At 38.7% G+C, this 23278-nt stretch overlaps 1 protein-coding gene across 9 annotated transcripts in view; it reads left to right on the top strand.

The window, feature by feature from the left end:
- Nucleotides 1-4: 4 nt before the first annotated feature.
- Nucleotides 5-23278, top strand: part of AKAP11 (A-kinase anchoring protein 11) — a 41897-nt gene continuing 18623 nt past the window's right edge. For 4 of the 9 annotated variants that reach the window (XM_071740151.1, XM_071740132.1, XM_071740102.1 and 1 more), the window contains exons 1-7: nucleotides 90-200; nucleotides 6240-6341; nucleotides 11614-11730; nucleotides 14903-14950; nucleotides 16355-16489; nucleotides 17567-17831; nucleotides 18287-22943. In XM_071740151.1, coding sequence (XP_071596252.1) covers nucleotides 6282-6341; nucleotides 11614-11730; nucleotides 14903-14950; nucleotides 16355-16489; nucleotides 17567-17831; nucleotides 18287-22943 — 5282 coding nt within the window. In that variant the 5' untranslated portion in view covers nucleotides 90-200; nucleotides 6240-6281. The other 5 variants (XM_071740140.1, XM_071740115.1, XM_071740109.1 and 2 more) reach the window with 5 other exon arrangements.

Here is a 23278-nt window from a genome sequence, read left to right as displayed (position 1 = left end):
GGCGGGCGAGGGTCGCTGGGCTGAGCTGAGCTGAGCTGAGCTGCGCCGCGGCGGTGACGGGGGCGGCGGCGGCGGCGGCGGCGGCGGCGGCGGCGGCGGCGGCGGCGGTGGTGGAGGTGGAGGTGGAGGGGCCGTGCGTGTGCCCCGTTGCTTTTGGCGGTGAAATGGCTGCGGCTGCCGGGTGCTGAGGAGTCAGTCAGGTACGGGGCGGCCGTTCTTGTCTACCCCTCCCACCAACCGGCCCCCTCCCTTCCCCCCCCGCCGCTGCCTTAACTCGGGGGTGAGGGGCCCACCGCCACTATCCCCGCGCCGGGCGGGGGTCAGCGCTGAGGCGGGGCGCGGCCTGTCAGGCGGGGCGGGCTCCCACAGGTGGCCCGCTCTCCGGGGGCGGAGGAGGGCAGAGCATCCTCCGTCGCCCTTCCTCTCCCCGCTGCCGGCACCTTCCCCCGGCGCGCTCTGTGTGGCCTGGGGCAGCGCAGCTCCTCACAGGCCCTGCGGGTCCACCGCGGCGGCGGGCACCCCCCTGAGGGGAGGGCGCGGCCCCGTGGAACGCCCTTGTAGCACTGCACGGAGAGGGGGACGTGGGGGAGTGTGTGTGGGGGGAGTGGGGGCTGCGTTCTGCCTCAGAAAGCCGCAGAGGGAGGGTGGTGGGGCTCGCAGCATCCCTCCTCCCTTCCCAGAAAGCCCCTTGGGAGGCGCGGCGGCCTGCGCAGAGGGCCCGCCGGTGGAGCGGCCGGGTGGGAAGTGCGGTGACCCCCTGGTCTGGGAATGTCTGCGGTCTCGGCCGGAGACAGACTCGTGCCTGTGTTGTTGTGGTTGATGCACGGGGGCACAGTGAGTTCGCGTTACCTCCTGCGTTGGTTGGCTTGTGGTTGATGCACATGGGTTAAATAAGTTCACCCCGTTCTCAGCATTTCGGTTTTTAAAAGTGTCTCCTCCCCCTCCCTCCCCATCTCCTCCTCCCAGTTCTTTTCCTCCCTGAAGGGAGGAGGGACGAGCATTGCTCTTTTGCTTTCTTGGCTCCTTTGAGGGGCTTTCTTTATTACGACTTAAGGACCTTTCTCTGTTTTCCCTCGATAATATCCACTTGGGAAAAAAAAACAACAAAGGCTATGAACTGTATATCCGGTATTACAGTCTTCTTACTGAAACCCTGATATATTACCAGAGTGAGATAGGGAGGAAAAAAAGTTCTGTTGTATCTGGACAAGGTCAGTAACACTAAAATCAGAGATAACACAATGCACTTAAATTTATTCATATTATACTTGGGAAGAGTCTTATGTTGCTTTGTATTTGCAGGATTACTTCAGAATTGAACAGTGCATTAAGTGATATGTACTGCCAGTATTTAATTAATTATTGAGCATTAAGTGTTATTAAATAATGCTGGTCCCTGCTGGTCAGGGGTATTTATGTTCTGTAGGCCAGGTGACTGTTTTGAGGCATAGTCATTGAATTGTGCCATCTCAGTTGATGTCTCAATTTCATATCTTTCAGGGTATATACTGTATTAAGTATATACACTGTATTAAGTATATATTATATGAAGTACAGTGGTAGCAAGTACTACTACTTGTGGAAAATAAGTAAAATATATTAGATTTTTCCCACTTTCTGGTGATCATTTGCTATGATTTAGAAAACAAAAAATCCCATCACGACCAAACAAAACCAAAAAGTTTGTTGGGTGCTTTCTGGTTAAGTTTTTTTCTAAGGGGAAATAAGGCTGCTTGAGAAAATGCTGCTTCTTTGAGAATAACAGTCCCCAGCTTGATCAGTTTAGTTGTGTTATGTATGAAATACAAACCACAAACCATAAAATCTAGAGTAATGGGTATTTCTGTAATATTTTTTTCCCTTAGATGTATTTGAGAAACCAGACCTGAGACCAAGGGGAAGGTGGGAGTGATGATTTTTAGCAATGAATTAGGCAGAGGAAGGATTCTTTTGAAACTGGTAAAGTTTGGTATTCATGTCACACTCTATGTAACCAAAAAATGCAGTGTAAAATGATTAGAACCAAAAAAGAAGTTCCTTACCTTCCTTATCTGTCATTGATGCTGAAAAACAATGATGTATTTCACCAGCATCCCCCCACATACTCCCTACTCCCCATTTTTCTTAGTGTGGATGGATGTGGTCAAGACAACTTGTCATTTTATAAATGGACTTTTGCAAGACTGCCAACAGTGAAAGTGATGAATCATTAGAAATGAGAAATAGAGAAGGATCCATTAGACTGTTCTGCCTACTTGTCTGTGTAGGCTTGTTTGATTTGGTTTTCAATAGCAATTTTTTTGCTAAGGTTACGATGGAATGCATATTGTTTTTAAGATATTTTTAATTCCATATTTGTAATGAATTTTTCAGAGCTCAGTAGTTGAATAAACCTGGCTTTTGCTAATCATCAGCAAAGTTCTTTTCACCACTTCAGGTCATTGTGTTAAAGGCAAAAAAAGTATTTTTGTTTGAAAAAAAAGAAATTACTCCTTTTTTTCTGTTTTCTTTTTTTCTCAACAGTGCCACACAATAAGAACATACTACATATCATTCACATTTATTGTCTCTGTGGTTCAATTTCCTCACGTCTGTGTTTTTAACACAGAGGTACATATGCACAAATATTACTGTACAGCTGTTTAAGACATTTAGCCAGAACATTTGCACTTATCAGACAAAAGGTAGTGTTTGTCTATGCACACTGACTTTTGATAAACTTAAGCACAAGATAAATTTATACAAAGTGATGAAATCCATGGCAAAATTCCTATTGGATTCAGTTAAGCTGATTTCAGTGTTTAGTTTTGCTCCTTAAATACATTGAAACAAGATTGTAAAAGCTAACTAAGTGCTTCATATGTGGTCAGAGGAGGTGTTTCTCAATAAATCACTGGGAAAATAGATGTAATGTGAATCCAACTTGCTAGAAGGGTAGAGAGAGTTAAACTTTGTGTGTGTTTATCAGCTATTTACATGATCGATTTTATCCTTTTTGTGTGTGTGTGTTAACTGCTAGTTAGTAACAGGAAGGTACTGTTCCTCTTACAGTTGATACTTCTGCTGTTTGTTGCCTTTTTTAAATTTTTTTTTTAGTTTTTAGAAGGAAGAAATGAAATTTAATAGTCAAATACAATATCAACAAGTAAAAATAATTCTAAATGGTAGGCTTTATTTTCATGAGAAACAAGCTATTTCAGGCTGCTTTCTTTGTCAGTGCTTTCACTTCCTTTCCAGTTAATTGGAAAGTTTCCATGGTTCTCAGATGATTGGACCATTGTTGTTTTGAAAGTGGGTAACAGTTTTATATATTAAAAAGAACACGTTCAGATTTTGCTGCATTGTTGGATAACTGAATCTCTCAGATGTATCTGAAGTGGATGATGGCAAGTTGAGATGCTGTAGGTGCTGGAGAGAGGCTGTAGAAGAACAGGATGAAGACAAGACAAAATGTCTGTGGTGTTCTGTTGATAAACCAGAACATTTCCTGTCCAGCATCTTTCAGAGTCTGTATTGTGATTTACAAGGCTGTTGGTTTCATGAGGTAGGTTATCTTGCAGGTGGCTCTATGTGGATGCTTGGGTCTCCAGAGTTTACTGTTTGATGCTACAGAAAAATACTTAAACCTAATCCCTGCAGGCAGTGTAACTGTTGAGTACTCTACCTGAGTAAATACTGTGGGACCCAACACGGTTATAAAATCATCTCCATGCTGTTGCTGTGCCAGGGTTTTGCTGCAAGGGGTGATCAGTCAAAAAATGTAGAGCTCAAGTGGTTGACTTGACCCTAGGTGAGAAACCAGCTTTTCCTATAGCTCTTCTTAGGACAAGGATGTATCTAGGAATATTGCCCTGATCTGGTTAGATTAACAGAGTGGATTAAGAGATATTGGACATTTAAGATATTCTTTTTTTTTTTTTTTTTTTTTAACACATGAATCTTAACAGAAGTATTGTTGTGTTTTTTAATCTTTCATCCACAAAAGCTTACTGCTGTTTCAGTTTTTAATTTGTGTTCATTCTAATGATATATAAAATCTAATATTTACCTATCTGCTTTATATCCTTGCCTTAGTTTCCCAAACCTTGGACATCCAGTTAATGAGAGATGCTGTGCTCCAGAAATTAAGATGTTGCAATTTATTTACTTGAGTGTAACTTTTTTCCTAAGATCCTATCAAATTCATCTGCTTGAAGGAAAGCAGAAACCAAGGTGGAATATGAATAGATGTACTAAGCAGTCTCTTACCATTGTATTCTTGAGGAGGGAAGATGAATAATAGTTACTTGATGCTCCTGCTCTTCTTAATATTTAAATTATGTGTACTCAAGAACAAACCCTCAGAAAGATTTCTTCCCCATATAAAGGTTAAATATGTGCTTGAGATGAGACTGAGGAAACCAAGCCAGTCAGTTGTGTGAAGGAGACCTATGCTCTGGTGCCTTGTGTTTATTTTTTACTTCTGTCTTTCACATGTATCTGCTCTTTACCTTGCTTGTTTTGCATGGTTTGGGAGTTATTTTCATTTTTTTTCCTGGCTGAATTGTGTGACCGTGGGAAGCAAAAGATTTATGTATTAAAACTTGCAGAGAACTTAAAATCCCAGCACATCCTTTCTGTCTTTATTAGTACACTATACTTATTGCCTGTTTTGGCAGATGTAGAGGTGAATGAAACAAGCAAGATTATTAATTTTCTTTTTATTTATGCAGACTAAACAGGGTAAGTTGAAAAACTTGTTTTGATTTAATTGCTACACTTTTTTTTTTTTGTTGTTGTTGTTGTTCCTGTTGTTAGAATTAGAGTTGAGCTCTATAAGGGTACTTGACTCAAGCAGAAACTCTTCTGACCAACTTTGGTGAAGAGTGCTGGTAAATGCATCATTGGTCCCCTGTGTTTTGCCAGCAGAGACAGGACTGGCCGGAGCAGTGCCAGAGAAGGAGACTGTTGATACATGTTAACCTAAGCAGGAGTCACATGTGTTTGTCTGTAGTGCTTGCGGTTGACAGAAATAAATAGGCTGGTTGGATGAGTGCGTAAGCACTGTATTTTCCTCTTGACACTGTTAAAGAGTAGCTGCAGTGTGTTGTGTGCTTCAGGAATCTTCTGATATCCTTCCCCAGAGTATCAGCAATAGTGGGGCAGGGAGAAACATGATGAAATTCAACAAGGGGAAGTGTAGAGTTTTGCATTTGGGGAAGAACAACACGATGTCCCATTATAGGTTGGGGGCTGAGCTGCTGGAGAGCAGTGTAGGTGAAAGAGACCTGGGGGTCCTGGTAGACAAGAAGATGACCATGAGCCAGCAATGTGCCCTTGTGGCCAAGAAGGCCAATGGCATCCTGGGGTGCATTAGAAAGGGTGCGTTAGTAGGTCAAGAGAGGTTCTCCTCCCCCTCTATTCTGCATTGGTGAGGCCACACCTGGAGTATTGTGTCCAGTTCTGGGCCCCTCAGTTCAAGAAGGACAGGGAAGTGCTTGAAAGAGTCCAGCGCAGAGCTACTGAGATGATTAAGGGAGTGGAACATCTCCCTTATGAGGAAAGGCTGAGGGAGCTGGGTCTCTTTAGTTTGGAGAAAAGGAGACTGAGGGGTGACCTCATCAATGTTTTCAAATATGTAAGGGGTGAGTGTCAGGGAGATGGAGTTAGGCTTTTCTCAGTGGTGACCAGTGATAGGACAAGGGGTAATGGGTGTAAATTGGAGCATAGAAGGTTCAAGTTGAATATCAGAAAAAATTTTTTTACTGTAAGGGTGACGGAGCCCTGGAACAGGCTGCCCAGGGGGGTTGTGGAGTCTCCTTCACTGGAGACATTCAAAACCCGCCTGGACACGTTCCTAGGCGATGTACTCTAGGGGGCCCTGCTCTGGCAGGGGGGGTTGGACTAGATGATCTTTCGAGGTCCCTTCCAACCCCTAGGATTCTATGATTACTATGATTCTGTGAATAGTGAAACAATGTCTTCTGTAGCATTCCCCTGCTCATTCAATGCAGCCTTGAAACCCAGTTAAAGAAAAATTGGGACACTAAGGTGCGTTTCACACTTTGTGCAGCATTTTAAAAATTGAGGCAGAACTTTTTCAAAGGCAGCAATCAGTATGGATGGTTTACTATTTTATCTTTTTGGGTTTAATATGCTTTTAAACTGTTTTTATTGTTTCTTGTTTTGTCTACTTGCATTTTCAAGATGTATACAAGTAAATGGGAAACAAAATAATGAAGTATGAATGTTTTTCCTAGGTATTTTTGAGCTGACTTCTTTCATCAAATAAAATTGGTAAAATGGATAAGTACGCCAGGACTCAAGGCAATCGAATGAAACCAAGAATATCTGTGAAAAAGGTAATTATCTCTATTAAAAAAAAAACCAACAATTTCAGAGCTTTTCAGTCAGAACAGTCTGATAATGAACCAAGGGAAATGGTAGGTTTGGTTGGGGTGTTTGTTGTTTTCATTCTTTATATGTTTTAATATTGGTTGTCTAACACTGTAAGGAGGCAAAGAAACTATCTTTGCTTTATGTTGTGGCATATTTAGCATAATTGAATTGGGATACAGAATAATTTTTAAGGATTACATGCTTTTTGCCTCTTCTCTTTGCCTTTTGTGTTAAGGTAATATGGTGTATTTATTTGCTAAAATTTCCCTTGTTTATTGGAGTATAGCTTTCATTTTGAGCACAGATTTTCAAGTTGGTATCTCAAATTAAAATACAAGTACACTGAAAACTGTTCTGTGAAGTTTGTGTTATGAGTTACTGTAATAGCTTTATCTTTAGATCTTGTTTTCTTGACTGCCTTATCCTTGTGTCCATATAAACTTCTAGGAAGTACTTTGCAAAATAGTATAAGTCTAGCACTTAGGAGAGATATCATTGGGGGTTTTCTAACAGAATTTATTTATTTATTTTTCAAAGTCACTTTGTCTTGGAGAACATAAAGATTCTTCCTTTAAATTTTCTTTGCTACAAGCCTTTACTGAAATGAAAATTGCAGTTTATTCTGAACAAACTTATCCAATCATAATCATTGAATACAGATGAGTATTTTTCTAGGTCTTTCTTCATTACTAATAAATTCTTTACTCAAAAGTGTGTGCAGTGCTAAAGAGGAGAACCCGAGCAAGGAAATGTCTTGTCACATGAAAATTACATTATTTTATTCCATAAGCAGATTTTCTGGTTTTAAGGAAGCAGTCTGTGGTATAGGTCCTGTAGAAACTGCTTGAAGGCAAAGGTAAGTATTATGGGACTACCAGGCAGTTAATCAGTTGTTCCAGGTCTTGATATGAGTGTTAATTGCCATTCATAACAAGTTTGTAATTATGGATGATCTTTCACTTAAGGCATACAGAATAAAACCTTTTATTTTGTGTGTTTATGAGACATCTCCAGCTGCAATCAAATTCAAGTACAGTTGAGTCATCCTGCATTCTGAACCTGAACATTAAGTGGATTTTGGAGGATGTTTTTAGTCTGCCTCTTATTTTTTTTTCTCTTAAATTTAAAAACCAAACATAACAATGACTTCCCCTAGATTTTTAGACTTTTGGGTCACAGAAATGTCTTTCTGATACTAACTATGGTTGGTGTTTCCTTACCTATTTTAATGATTGCCTAACATACTAGGTCTGTGATTTACTCTGTTAATTGCCATCAGGCATGCTGGACTGTGTGCTTTTAGGAGGAACATGATTTCCACCATTCTCAGGTGTCTCAGCATTCTACAGCCAGACTCCAACTTTTTGATCTGTAGCTGCCTCCTCTGTGTTTCTCCCTGAGGAGTGGCAGCTTCTGGTGTAGAACTTTAATTCTTTCTCACAGAACCAGGCAGTAGGATGGCTGGAATCACACTGTGTTTCATCTTCTGTTGCTTCACAGGTTGCTGTCTGATTCATGTCCTCTTTGTATTACTTAACACGGGACGTTGCAGTAACTATTAAGACATCAGTGCATGGTTGTGATATGCACATTTAAAGCCTAAGTTTCCATTCTTACAAAAATGCTTCAAAATATTCAGTCCATTTAAATCTTGCAGCATGTGAAATCAGTAAGAGCTATTTTGTTACTTAAGAGTAAAGTAAATGTTACAATCTAGAACTGGATATGATTTCTCTACAGATCTGGCCACTTACAGATTTGTGGGTTATTTGAAATGTTAGAGAGCAGTTGTTTCAAATGGTTAGAGACTGATCAGTATAGAATTTCTTCCAGTGTTCCATGGAAGTTCAATAAATAATGACTTCTTGATTTGCTGGCAACAAAGGGGACAGTGCTAAACTTTGAGCCAGAGGCATGTCATGGATTTTCATTGTTCAGGTCTGTCTTGCTCTGTGCATGTTTGAAGATGTTTGGTTTTCCCCCTAGTATGACTTAGGAAGTTCAAAATTTGTGCTCATGATTTCTTGCAAGATATGTGACTTATGAATTGCTGTGAAGAATTAGTACAGTGGCCTACTAAGTAGAGCCTTTTAGATTGCTTGGTTTTTTTGCCTGTGTGCCAATGTATATTGAAAGTAGCTGTAATATTTATAAAAACAAATTACATTCCTTTGTAGAAGATGGCCTCTTGTCCTTAACTAAACTCACCTGATAGTCTTGGGAACTTGCTTGTTTTCAGTTTCTGATGTTGTTATCTCTCTCCTAGATTGGAGCTGTGAGAGAAATGTGGTTTCACTGCCTGTTGGATAGGAGGGTATCTCTAAAACTGTTCAGTCCTTTGCTGTCACAAGCACAATTTTTCTAGGAATATGAGAAATTATTAAATATAGTCTTAAAATCAACGAAGATTTAAAACCCAAACTTACTACTGAATCATTTTAAATGACACTTCTGTAATATCTAAGAAATTCCAGGTTGAAGCTATACACAGCAAATTTTTACCTGTTTATTCATGACTGTGATTATTATTCAGCTTAATAGTTTTTTCTTTTGCAGATGTTCACCCTTGTGATATTTTTACAGCTTGTGACCTGCCCTCTGTTAGCCTTGGGTTTTGGAAACTTTTAAAACTAAGGTTTTAGTCTGCTTTTATATGAAAGCCTCTGCATCCCAGTGATTATCCTTCATAGTCCTACTTTCTGTGCTTGTGACTTAATCTTCTTTTTACATGTGGATGATACTGTGTGTGCAATTACACTGGATGTCCTTCTCAGTGACTCAGATGATGTCAATTCTTTCACTAAAGGATGCTTACTCGGGTCATCTGAGCTGTTTTCAGTGCTGTGTCTGACTAACCATTCATTGCTGTGCCATGATTAAGAAGTCAGCTCAGGTCTTTTATTTTCCAGCTTGTGAATTCACAGTTCTATTTCAAAGCTTGCTTTTAGGTTCTAAGGACATAGCTTCATTTCATACAATTGCATTTCAGGTTCTTCCCAGATGATGTTATTCTTCCTCTTTAACTGATGAAACCTGCTTACTTTGAATTATCATCAAATTTCATCTACATATTTACATCCCTCCTCCCATGCCCCATTAAATTTAATAAAGATGTTGAAAATTGAATTCAGTCACAAGATACATTTTTAGGAACTTGGTTACTGACCTACATCTATTGTATCTTCAAAAAAGCCCTTTGCTATCTCCATTTGGGCAAACTGTTCTTTTCCAGAAAGTTCTCTTAGTAAACTTTTTTTAACTTTTCATATGTCAGTGTAAATAATCTATGGAAATCCTGATAGACAAGATCTTTTCTCTTTGTATGTATTGTGTCTGTGAATTTCTCTTTCTTCATTTTGCTTTTGTCTATTTATTCTAGAAGTGCTTTTCTGATTTTCTATCACTATGAGAAGAAACATGGTGACAGTGGCCATGCTGCAACAATTGAGATTATATTATTATATTATTATACTAAATGCTATTTTTTCTACAGGGAAAAAAACCCCAACAAATTTTCTTGAAGCTTAAATCTTAATATGTTAGGTCAATTTTTACCACGAAGGGTTTGTTTTTGCTGTGGGAGTATCAGGAAACTCAAAACATTCTTTGACTAGATTTGGCAATCAAGCACTTCTACTATTTTACTATGTATTTTACATACTTTCTGTGATTCTATTGTTTAAGGAGGTGTGCAAATTTGAAATAACTTTCAATAAGTTGGGCACTCTGACTTCTAACTTTATTTTTAACAGAGCAATCACTTAGGGAATAAATAACCAGAATAACAATTTATAACCCTATCACAGAATCATAGAATGGTTTGGATTGGAAGGGGCCTTAAAGATCACCAAGTTCCATCTAGTTCCATGGGCAGGGACACCTCCCACTAGACCCAGTTGCTCAAAGCCCCATCCAGCCTGGCCTTAAACTCTTTTCAGGGAGGGGGCAGCCACAGCTCTTCTGGTCAACCTTGCTAGTGTCTCACCACCCTTTTAGTGAGGGATTTCTTCCTAAAGTCTATCCTAAATCTACCTCTTCCAGTTTGAAACCATTACCCCTTGTCCTGTCACTGCATTTCTATGCAAAAAGCCCCTCCCCAGCTTTCCTGTAGGCCCCCTCCAGGATCTGGAAGCCTTCTCCAGGCTGAACAACCCCACCTGTTTCAGCCTTTCTTCACAGGAGAGGTGCTCCAGTCTTCTGTTCATCTTCATGGCCCTCTCCTGGACTTGCTCCAAGTTTCATGTCCTTCTTATATTGAGTTCCTCCAGAACTGGGCACAGTACTCCAGGTGGGGTGAGCAGAGTAGAGGGGGAGAATTGCCTCCCTTGACCTGTTGTCAGTTCCACTGTCCATGTTGCTGATGGAGATGTTAAACAGCACTGGTCCCAGTGCCAATCATGATCTTACATTTCTTCTCACCCTTACCACTTGCTAGAGGAGATGACAATTTTTAAGATACAAAAGCTATTAACTTTCTAAAGTAAGATGATGTGGTCTTTTTTTGCAAGCTGAATGAACAATATTTTTTTGTTTTGGTTTGGTTTGTTTCTGTCTACCTGCATTGTTTGACTTCAGACATGAGTGGTAATTCTCTTGCTGCACTTTGTTAAACTGGGAGAAAGATTCTTAAGATTCTTTTTTAGACATCTGTTGCTTGCATGTCACCAGAAGGATAACTGTAACAGATGTTGCAATAAGTATGTACATGGGATTGTTACAGTTGTTTCATATTCCTCAAGGAATGGGAAAAGAGAATTCCTGTGGATTTTCTTGGGGTTTTGTTTGTCTGTTTGCTTTCTTCCCCACTGACTTTTGAAGCCACCTCCATTACTTTTTTTGGTCAGCTTTGCTTTTCATCCTTTTTAAAGGAAAGCTCATGGAAAAGTTCTGTCTACAGGCTTTGATGCAAGGAATCAAAGGGGGCTTGGATTTTTTCTTGGATTCATCTGTTTCTTTTTTTCCAAGTATCCTTGCTTTATTTTTTTTTTTTTAATACAGAATGGTCAACTTCTCTTGGAATAAAAACATTGCTTGAATATTTCCTCTTTGGGTTCCATGTCCTGAAGTAAATTTACACTTCAAACTTTTTGATCATCAAAAGTTATTTCAAATAGCATTTAAGAGTAGAGAAACCTGTGAGGGCAGGGGTAGATGGTTGGATGGATTCTGTATCCAGGACTGAAAATGCTTTTTTTTTTTTTTTTTCGGTCTTACATTTTTTTCATTGTTTTTCAGAATTTTGGTGAAGGTGTACTGCACTGTATGAAGTCACTGCTACACAGCAGGAAAGAATTATGCAGTGTATCAGCAGAGGAATGTCTGAATCGGGAAGAACAAGATAACTTTATTGAGGTTTGGCATAACCCAATAATTTTTATATATATATATATATATATTTATAAGTTTGGGTTTTTTTGTGGCTATGATAGAAAATTATTAATTTAAAACAGTATGGGAAGTTGCAGTATAGTAAATGTGAACAATGCTACAAGTTACTGGGCTTAAAATCTGTACCCCCTATTGTCATTCTTGAATTAAGTCAGAAATCTCACATCTCTTTTCAATACAAGATTCCATTTCTCTGCTTTGTAGGATCTGTGAAACTAAAGCATGTAGATAAAAGATTTTAGTAAGAATTCTACAACTGTGTGTGCTATAGTGGTGAGGACTCCTGTTACTGAGATTGTAGGGATGGTATACTAACAAAATAGCAGAACATTTTGATCCAGATCTGAAGATAGAACTTTAAAGTGGTAGCTCTTGTTTGCCCTGTACTCAGCACTGAAAGTTGAAGGCTCAGCATTTCAGGTCTAGACTTCTTTTGCATTAATACAGGTGGGTCAAAAGCTGGACAAGCTGGAGAGAAGTAGACCTGGACAGAATGCAGGCCATCTAGGTAAATGTCAAGCTGTGAGGAGGAATGACTGTAGCTGTTTGAGTGACAAGGCTAACAACAGCTTCTCAAGAGGGAAAAGGAAAAAGTAAGAAGCAATGTGCACAATGTATTTCATGTTAAGTGTCTTAGAAGACTGCTAAGTAGCAGTTGACAAGCCTGGCAAGGAGAGGATGATCTAAACTGTCCTGGAAGGGGAGCTGAGATTAGGAGAAATTAAGCAAAAAAGATTCAGGAAGTGGTTAGGGTAGCCTGACAATTAGGTAAGGAATAACAGTAAGAAGGGAAGAGGCACGTGATTTTACCAGCAGATTATTTGGGATAGTCTGGTTAACACCAAGGTTTTTGGGACTGGTTGGTGGTGAGTTTGTAACTGTACAAAACTTTTGTGGAGGAGGAAAGAAGCTGATTTTGTGAAAGATGATGAGTTGTGGTAAATTGGTGGTAAGGAAGCAAAGAAACATGGGCAAAACCTTGTCTGTTTGTGCCTTTTTAGACAGACCACACTCTAGAATCTCTAAAAACCCTCAAACATTGCCCCCCCCATCCCATTCCCCCTCTGCTTTTCTTTTTAAATCTGGTAGCAAAACCTGGCAAATAGCTGGCAAAGTGTTTTATATCCTTGTAATAATGGTCCCTATGAAGATAGATAGCTGACTATATCTAGTTACCTTATTAGCTCAAGCAATTTAGAGCCCTCTGGTTGGAATGTAAGAGGGTCAATATTGTGTCACAGAGCAGGTATTTTTACCTATGAAAATATAAGGAAAGACACAGATAATTACTCAGGCTCAGGAAAACCATAATTTAGGTTTTCCTGTACTTGTGAGTTATGATAACCTTCAAATGCAGTGTCTCATACCCTACTTTTAGTTTAAAGAGAAGACTTATGTTACTGTCTGTTGACCTTTATATTTCACTTATCTTCTCCCCAACAACATATGTTCTGGTCTACACACTACAGACATGTTCAAGGTAATAAAGGTGATTATTTTTCTGTGGAAACTGCAGCTTGGGCACAATAAAGAAATCCAAATTAGTGTTGTTATTGAGACAAAAACAGGCAGACTCAGCAGGGATGTGATATCTTTGACAGCAAGCTGTCAGTGTACACAGGGACTGGTTTGCCTTCATTTTTGTGAAGCTATGACTCCTACATACTGCCCTGTCTTGCACACTGAGTTATCCCTGTGGAATATCTTGAGGAAGAGGAAAATATATCTAAGAAGACAAAAGAGCAAACATCCAGGAAAAACACAACCCAACCCAAAAAATCCTAACACAACAAACTACCAAAAAAACCCCAACAGCCACAAACTCTAGAGCCTCCCAAAGTGTTCTTCAGAAAACTATTTTTTTTCCTAAGTCCTTGAAATTGTTTGCTGGTTTGCCTCTTGTTTGGAGGTGTTCAGTTGGTACTGGATGGATAGGAAGATGCAGAAGTTCAAAAGTGTCTTGCAGATGCTGTTGAAGAAAAAAGTAGGAATTGAAGGCTATGTTGTTCAAGAAGGACCATTTTGTAGTTAACTCAGTGAATACAGTGCTGGAGACCTGTAATTTGCCTGGAGCTATTTGGAATGCTACAGGGAAACATTGTTTTACTTCTGATGTTATCATAAGTGAAATAAGGGTAAGTGGATGTAAACAGGAAAGTCTTTCTGAGTGCACAGGAGCTTCCCAGCATGAGACCCCCTGAAATAAACAAGTCAGAATTTTTCAAGTTTTAGTATTTACTGCAGTTAAAAAGAAAGTTTGGGTTGGTTTGTGGTTTGTTTTGGTTTTTTAGTTTGGTTTTTTTTTTTGTCACACAGTGAAATAACATATTCAGAACTCAAATACAGTTCAAAACAGAGATGTTTGTTGGCCATTTCTTTTTCCATTTCAGAGGGAAAGTGGAAGTCCAAACATCAGTGGAAGTATTAGATCATTGTCCTTTATTTCATATCTATAAAATGGAAGAGAAATCTATATTCTTACAACCTTGTTTTGAAAATGGAGGGGGTTTTTAAGCATGCAGCTGCCTTATTCATTTGTCATTAGGGAAGTAGTAAATGAGAACTGAGGAAGTCTGATGTTTGAAATGAATTTTGAATAGTGGATGTAAAATAGATGATGATCTGACACTGAGGAGTGAATGTAGGACAAAATAGTGACTATTGTCTGTTCATGTTGAATGATAGAAAGACACCTTTAGACAGAAGAGAGGGACAGTGTGTGATAAAGTACATCCCCTGTCCACAAGCACAGAAAGTTGAGGTAAAACTGACATTTCTGACATACTCTGTGATCTTGACCCTGACAAGATGTGGAGGTTGGGTTTCTTTTTGAGATTGAATATTTATATTTTTTTAGGGATTTGTCTACTTGGATATTACATGCAAACATGTGGCTTAAGTACTCTGTATATGCTCTTAAGTTTGATCTAATCTTTCACAAGTCAAATAGCATAACAATACAGTTCTTTATAAGACTATGTGCTACTGCTTAAGCAATGCTGCCCTAAGATGTGGTTTCCATGGCAGTAGAATGAAGCTTTATGCTAAAGCTTGCAGACTTTTAAACTTCAATTACCTGCAGAAAACAAAGAAGTTCTTTTTGGTACCTCAATATGTTCATGTGTTTATTTTACAGATTACATTTATAGGTTTTGCTGAAGAGAAGAGTACTGCCCATTTGAAGGTACAGTATATATGTACCTATATTGATGAATAGTGTTCTTCAGAACAGATACAGTGCTAATTAGTACATGACTTTTTTGGTGGAGAAATTCTGGTGTTCAGAAAGTGATGTATATCTTTAGCATGTAACAAACTAAATTTTAAAGATCATTGAAGGGTTGAAAAATAATTATTAATTATTAATACTGTCATCAGTGTTTTATATGTATTTAAAATATTACTTGGGCCAGCCTTTCTGTTGGAATTAGAATAGTATAATTTATACTATAAATTATACTATATATAATATACTATATTTTTATATAAATATATATATACTACATATAGTATATATATCTAATACTATAAGTATATTAGAATATACTTAAATTGGGGGGAGGGGGAATTTGTTTTTTTGTGGGTGTTTTTTGGGAGTGGATGGGGTGTTTCAGTTTTTTGGGCTTTGGGGTTTTGTTTGTTTTGTTTTTTGTTAAAAACCTGTGTGTTTCAGTATTTTGGTTTGTAACCACCTCCTTCCTAGAGTTGTGCTTAATAATATGGTGCAATATTCATCTGCAAAGCTAAAACTGAGCTGATTGCTAGCTTTGAATTGCTCGTGGGAGATCAGGAGTCAGTAATATGGTTATGCCTGAAGGTGTTATTCCAGAGAGTCAAATGAGGTGAAATTCTAAAAAGGGGAGGTATAACAAACCAGTAGTGCTGTGCAATGCCATTTTAAGAAGTCAAGGACTTAATCTTCCTATGAAATTTACACATCAGTGTAACATAGAACATACACGTTTACAGTGCAGCTCCAGGATTCTGCTCTGTAGATCTGGCTAGATACAGATTGCTGTGATTAAAAAACAAACAAACAAACCAATAAAACTTTCATGGGCCTTTTCTGTATTGGGTAAATAAAAAAATTACCCATGATCATGCTTAAAAAAAAGTGTCTTGTCCCTGTTTGTGTAATAGTGGGCTAAAAAACCATTCCAATAAAGCACACTAAGAGGATGCAGAATTCCATTGAGAGCCATTAGCAGCTGAATTTAGTCTTTTGTTTCTAGTTGTATACCTTGTAAGATGTGCAGCTGCTTTTCAGTGCTTACAAGATTCTCTCTTGTGACTTCTAAGCTTCTTCTGGCACCTCAGAATCAGTGGAATTTCTTCATTTCGTGGAACAATGAGTTGCAGATCACTATGGACAGAATTAAAGATTCTTTACATGAGCTTTACACCACACTTTGATAGTGAGGAATGGGACAAGAAATGGGGGAGAAAAGAGAAACTTTACTAAATCTAGCATCTGTTGTTACTTGGGGGGGGGACGACTATAAGATGAAGTCCATAATTATTAACATACTTTATTGTGATTTCCCCCTCCCCACTTTGCTTTTTCAATGTGTTTGTATGTTTAAAACAGGAATTGGCAGCTGTTTCTGCAGAACTCCCAGATGTTCTGAAATCAGTCCAATTGTGCAATCTAAAAGAAAATGAGGTGATATTTCTAAAAGATATAAAGGCAACGTGGGCAAAACCTTATGTCATGAAACATCAGGTAAATATTTTGCATCTTCTTACGTGTCTTAATTACAGTAGCATTTCATTTGGCCTCATAAAGAGTTTAGTCATACCACACCTTGTGTTTCTTGTGCTTTTGGGCCATCTTAGCCACAGTAGTATTAATGTTATACTTCTATGGTTTCTTTAAAATAAACACTAAAAAGTCTCAAAATAAACTTGGTGCTTTCAAGTGCTGTTTTATTAATGGGAAATACTTTAAAAGTACTGAGTTATGGTGCTTCTGCTAGACTATTGGTCCTGCCAGTTTGGAAAGAAGATGAAATCTGTCAACTTACTTCTCTCTAGTCTGCTCAAGTACAGCTTGTGCCAAAAATTATGAGAATGTCAGGTGTTTGTAAAACTCAGTGGGCTCTTATTGTTTATAATTGTAAAGGTAATTGATTACATAATTTACATAGTTTTTCTTTCCAGTGTTATTTCCAGTGTTGTTATTTTAAAAATAATACCTTTAGAATTAGAAATATTGATAAAGTTTATCAATTATATTGATAAACTATTGATTGATAGTTTATATATTATCTATTGATAATTATATTGATATGATATTGCCTAATCATGCATGTAAAATTTAATTATGTTGAATATAAGGTGAAGAAACAATTATCTTGTAAGGTGAAGTACTATTTAGCATAAACATTCTTTGAAATACTGACTTCCTCTACAGTTGCTTAACATGCATTCTTTAATTAGTAGATTCTTGAGTACATATGATTAGGTATGTATGATTAGGTATGATTACATAGAACACAACTTTTTGTTTCATTGCAGTAATTTATTCAGAATACAGAAGTTATGAAAATGAGTGATTTTTAACTATCACTCACAAACTGTTCCATTCATTTTCTTGCCTTTAAAATATTTGTAAATTTTTACCATTAGTGAAGATGCATTGAGGAAATGCCCATGGCAGAGGGGTTGGAACTAGATGATCTTTAAGGTCTCTTGTGATCCAGGCCATTCTATGATTCTACTCTGTGAATCCCTTGCTATTCCTGACATGTAAAAGCATTACAAGGCTGTGGTTGTTTCTGCTTTTGTTTTTTTTTTTAAGAGTCAGCTTCCTGAAGTCTTCTGTGTGATGAGACTGTCTCCTTCATTCCCAAGGATCAAAGTTGATTATATATTTACCTTGCTGAGCAAGTATACCACAGGGGTAAGATATGCAGTGGAAATAAACTCGTCACAAAAACATCGAACAGAGCCATCCCATGGAGAAGATGATGACACTAATCAGTCAGTTTCTTCAATTGAGGATGATTTTGTCACTGCTTTTGAACACTTAGATGAAGATGAGCCTTCAAAGCTACAAAGTGCTGGTAAATTCTTGCATACTGTTGACATGTAGAAATTGTTGTTTGAAATTTAGGCTGTCAGGATTTCATGAGAAAGTAAATGTAAATTAATAGTAATTTTTTCATATTAATTATATTTTTTAAAAGAGTGTTATGCAATTGAATTTTTTTTGCTGTTCTTTTCAGAAGTTTATCAGTTCAAAGCAAGGATTCTAATCTTGGTGTCAGATGCAAATCAGACCAAATCTTGGTCTACTTCATGTACTAGAAAACACATGAATTTGTCACTCATTAGATTTGTAGATTAGGATTTGAAAAAAATGGAAGCTTACTTGACTAACGATAAGATCAGCTGGTGTTTTGCAACAGTGAAAAGCCCAGCAGATGCCATCAAAATCTGTCCCCACTTTTCTGTAGTTCTGCAGAAATTACTGTTTTTTAAGCAATCTTTTTTCATTTTTTTCCGTCTTTCTTCACAGGTGTGAGCAGCTATACTTCTCAGAACCACCGAGATGCTGCTTCACAGACCATTCCTGCTCAAAGCTTAGAAGTTGCTGACTCCAAGATCCTTGTGGGTTCTACACGTCGGAAGTCATCTGCCAGATCTTCTACTTTAATTGATATTTTGGGGCTTAAGGAACTGTCCTCAGTAAAAAATTCAGTTACAACCTCAATTTCTGACCCTTGGATACAAAGGAGTTTCTACAAGCCATATAATCCTTCTGATCAAGGTGTTAATTTTTTACGTAAAACATTGTTTTCTTCCTCTCCTGCTGAATCCTCTGAGTCAGATTGCTCCAGCCCAAGCCCCATCATCTTCTTAGATGAAGAAGGGTATCAAAAAAGCTTGAAGGCAAAACTTCAACTGCCAAAAATTCCAGTAGTGAAAGATGGTATAGAGGATTCAGACTCAGAAGTGAGTGAATTTTTTGATAGTTTTGATCAGTTCGATGACCTGGAACAAGCCTTGGAGAACTCTTGCAAAGTTATTAGAGATCCCATTCTAGGAAATCCCTCCCAGAAAAGGAGGACTGCACATGAACAGTTGTCTTCTGCAAGGGTTACAATGAACCCTCAGAAATTCAAGTCTGATCGTCCCGCTCTCCCAGCCAATGTAAGGAAGCCAACTCCTCGTAAACCAGAATCACCATATAGCAGCATCTTTGATGTCCCGGATTCCCCTCGTCCAGTTAAAACATCAGGGGAAGAGAATGGAGCCTTGTTCAGCCCTATTAGATCATCAGCTTTCAGTCCACTGGGGAGCTGTGGTTCTTCTGAGTGTTTATGTCGAATTAGTCTTGGTGGAGATGGGACAGGTCAAAATCACCATGATGCAGTTTATAATAGTTACTCAGCATATGCTGATAGTGTTTCCTTTGAAATATTGGGTTCTGTTTTTCATTCTGAGTCCTCATCGGGCCAAGTATGTGCAGGAGATTACTTGAAACACAAAGGAATTGCTTGGAAAGAGAAAAAAGGTCAAGCTGCAGATCTCAAAATGAAAAATAGGGAGCCAGATAAACAAGCAAAATCTAAACATAAGTCGTTAATGATCAGAGATAGCATTCAAAAATTTGCAACTGAATTAGTTGAAAAAAGTTTTGGCAGCGCATTTAAAGACCTGCAAAAAGGTGTTTCTTCGTGCACCAATGCACTTTGTCATTTGGCTGCTAGGTTGACTTCTTCTGTCTTCCAAATGGCTTTTTATGAGATTGGAAGACGTAGAGCAATCTCTCTGAAGGAACGTGCCATTAGTGGGATAGCAAACCTTTTGGTGAGTGAAGCCATAACTGGTGCTTTGAAAGAACTGCGGCACGTAAAGAAACAAATATTCACCAACACTGTTGCCAGGTTTGCAGCAGACCTTGCTGAGGAACTTGTATTTGAAGGAATCATGGAAGTTTGCCAGTTTTCATACCCATCAACACCCACAGCTGCCCAGCCCTCATCATTTGATTATGAAGACAAAGTGGTAAGATCGTATGCCAGAGATTTGTCTGAGTCTGTCATTCAGGAGGCTTTTATTGAACTATCTCAGGTTGATGTGACCTTCACGACACAAGCAGCCATTAGTGTTTCCATGGACAACATTAAATACGTGAGTGCAGAAAGTATGATAGAGTCAACACAGACTTCTACAGTTTTTCCTAATTTTAGTGATAGGGTGGCACTGAAGCCAGCCCAAGATTCCAAGAAGGAATATACAGTACAGCAAGCTCTATTTTGCACTTCTGGTCTTGTAAGTTCAATACCTGTGCCCTTAGCTGGAAGAGCTCTTTGTCAGCATCAGGTTTCCTCTGATGCTTATAAAGCAAAAGTAACCACTGCTTCAAATTCTGATGACAGTACAAAAGTCTACAAAGATTACACTCATCCATTTTTCACAAGCAGAAAGAGAGAGGAAGAAGTCACTTCTTTCAGAAATGTGTATCTAACTTCAGATCACAGTCAAAGTACTGGAAGTACTCTGTCACTCCCACATAACCAAAATGATACCAAGCAAGCAAACAACAGATCTGGAATGAACAATACAGAATTAACAAGTGGGTCAAAAGGCATTAATACTTTCTCTGGGACTATGGTAGATATAATAGTGAATGAAGCTTATGAAGCCATAACCTCATCTAGAGTAACAAAAGCAGTAGAAGAGTATAGAGATTTTTTAACAAGAAAAATAGTAGATAAAAAGCCTCACACGCAATGTATTGGTGAAGATTTCCCCAAGAATGTGTTTGCAGATCACTTGGCCAAGTATGTCATAAAACAATCTGTGGATGAAAGTAAAGCTGTGTTATGCAACACACGTGATAATTTAGCATGTAATGTGACCTCAGAGACTTGTGCAGATAGCAGTAGAAAAGGACAATGTGTGACAAAGAAGCAAGAGGCTGAGAAGCAAAGTAATGTTTCTGTAATTGTAGAACAACAACAGATGCCTTCGAATAATCCATGTAAATTTCTTCTTGCTCCAACTCATTCTGTTCAGTGTTTTTCAGAATCTAAAGATTGTTGGCAGGAACAAAAAGGACACAGTTTTTCTGCAAAATCACCACCGCCTTGCTCTGCTGTGACTTTTGCTAAGCATGTTCTACAGGACTTCACTGAGACAGGAAGCTACTCAACACCATACTTAAACAAGCCCTCAAAAACCTGTGATACTCAGAAACCATCATCAGGACCTTTGACTTACAAGCAGGCTGATTGTTTTCTGCATGCAAATAGGTTTTCTTCAGTCATGTTGGGCAGTGAGGAAGCATTGCAGGTAGAAGATAAATCAAATCTCAAAGATGGAAATACCTGTGCAATGCCTGATACACCCCCACCAACTCCTTTAGTACCGTGTCAGGGTAGTTCTGAGAGGAACCTAAGAAAACTGTCTAAGAAACTCAAGGGAGAATTAGCAAAGGAATTTGCACCTGCAACACCACCTTCCACACCTTACAATCCATCTGTTACTGGTTTGTCTGAAACAGAACACGATGCTCTGGAAAATGAGGAATTTATGTTGAAACTCATGCGGTCGCTTTCTGAAGAAGTGGAAAGCAGTGAAGATGAATATCATTCTGAAATCCCTGTGGAGAAAAAGGAATGTGCAGAAAAAACAGTTCAATATGCAGATTGCTTAGCTAGCCATATAATTTCAATAGCAACTGAAATGGCTGCTTCCCATTTAGATGGTAAAAGCAATGTAAGAGAAGCTGACAGAGAGGTTCAGTTAGGTATGCAAAACAAAAGATGTGGATATGCTGCATTTGTAAATATCCCGGAAGAGACCTGTAATTCCTTATGTAATTATGCAGGTGATATGGCAGGAAAAGTCATCAACGAAGCCAAGAAAATAGTGAAGTCAAGGCATTGTAAACTGTTGAGGTTGAAGCGGGTTAACTGTCAGGTGGATTGTGTTTATGTGAGAAAAGGTGATAAAGATCACAGTTCAAAAGAACGGTGTGGTCCAGTGCAGGATCAGTGGCTGGGGGAGAGAGACTCATCTGTACTTTCCTTACCACAAGGCTCAGGCATGGCAGGTTTGACTTCCAAATACCCCAGCTGTGAAAGTGTGACTGATGAATACGCAGATCATATAATTCGAGTGCTGAAAAGAGAAGGTGGTAATGCTGAACTGTTAATGGATCAATATGCTAATAGGCTTGCTTACAGGTCTATCAAATCAGGCTTACAGCAAGCTGCTAGAAAAACCAAACAGAGGTACAACAGAAAGACATTTCCTGGTCAAAACACACAGGTCAGTGGGAAGCTGGAGCTGATCAAAGCAGTGAATAAAGATGCAGTACAGCACATGAAAAGCAGCATTCATCGCTGTGAAGACCAAACATATGAAAGAAGTATTGACACACAGAGAATGGAATGTGCTGAGCTGTTAAATTTTTCGGAGTCCCTTGCTCGCAGTATCACTTGTGATGTCAGGAAGAAACTGAAAATGTCGGGAGCATGTTTGCCAAAATCTCTGACAGATTCCTGTCTGTATAAAAAGACTGAATTTGATGAAGTCACGGGGGATCTTATTAAAACAAGATTTTCTAGGACATTTCTTCCCTTCTCCCCAGATCGTAAACTCTACCATAGTATGGGCAGTTTAAATGAAAACAGCTACAGTCAAAGCATAATTCAAGCTATAGAAGAGTACGCTAGGAAAGTAGCAGATGATACTCTAGAAATGAGTTTAGAGTCGGCTGTTCTCCATGTGGCTGAGAACAGAAAAAATGGGGATAAGCTCTCATATACTGAGAAACTGTCTCCTTTTTCTGGAACTGTCTGTAGATGCTGCAGTATGAAGGAACATCGGTACTGTAGTGAGAGTGCATCTCATCATCTACCTGTGCAAGAATCCTCCATTCCAGTGAGGCATTTTCTTCATGCTGGATTGGGCAGTGCTTGTCAAAAATCAAGAGTGCTTCAACTTGACATTCCTAAAATTCATGTTGATGTAGAACAGAAGACAGTGTTTTCTGACAAGGGAGCTGCTGTAGCCATAGAGAAAGCTGAAGGAGAGCTGAGTTACACAAGTCTGGCAGCTGACAGTGGTATTGGACAAGATGGAGTCAGTTTTGCTGAGAGCCTTACTACTGAAATAATGACATCAGCTATGACTAATATTGGTCAGGCAGTTAACATAAGGTAATATTATTTTTCTCTTGCTTGTTGCATTCCATACCAGAAAAAGAAGGATTGTTAATACAAATATGTGCTCAGAAAGGATTTTTTTTATTACCATTATTATTTCAGAAATACACACTTTTAAGTATTGAATGGTTTCTTTTTTATTAGTCTGGTGATATTTAAAAGATTCAGAACTAGAAAAAAAAATTACTTTTTTCCACCTGTGGGAGCTTGAAGCCAAGGTTTCTGTGTATATCAGCACACATATATTCCAGTAGATGATTAGTAACTGGGACTTGCTATTTCAACTTGAAGTACCATTATTTTTTCCTATAGTAAGGAGTAATAGACCT

The sequence above is a fragment of the Heliangelus exortis genome, chromosome 1 (assembly GCF_036169615.1).
Source record: "Heliangelus exortis chromosome 1, bHelExo1.hap1, whole genome shotgun sequence".
NCBI classification, from domain to species: domain Eukaryota; kingdom Metazoa; phylum Chordata; class Aves; order Apodiformes; family Trochilidae; genus Heliangelus; species Heliangelus exortis.
Note: the sequence above shows the minus strand (reverse complement) of the source record. Positions and strands in the feature narration are given on the sequence as shown.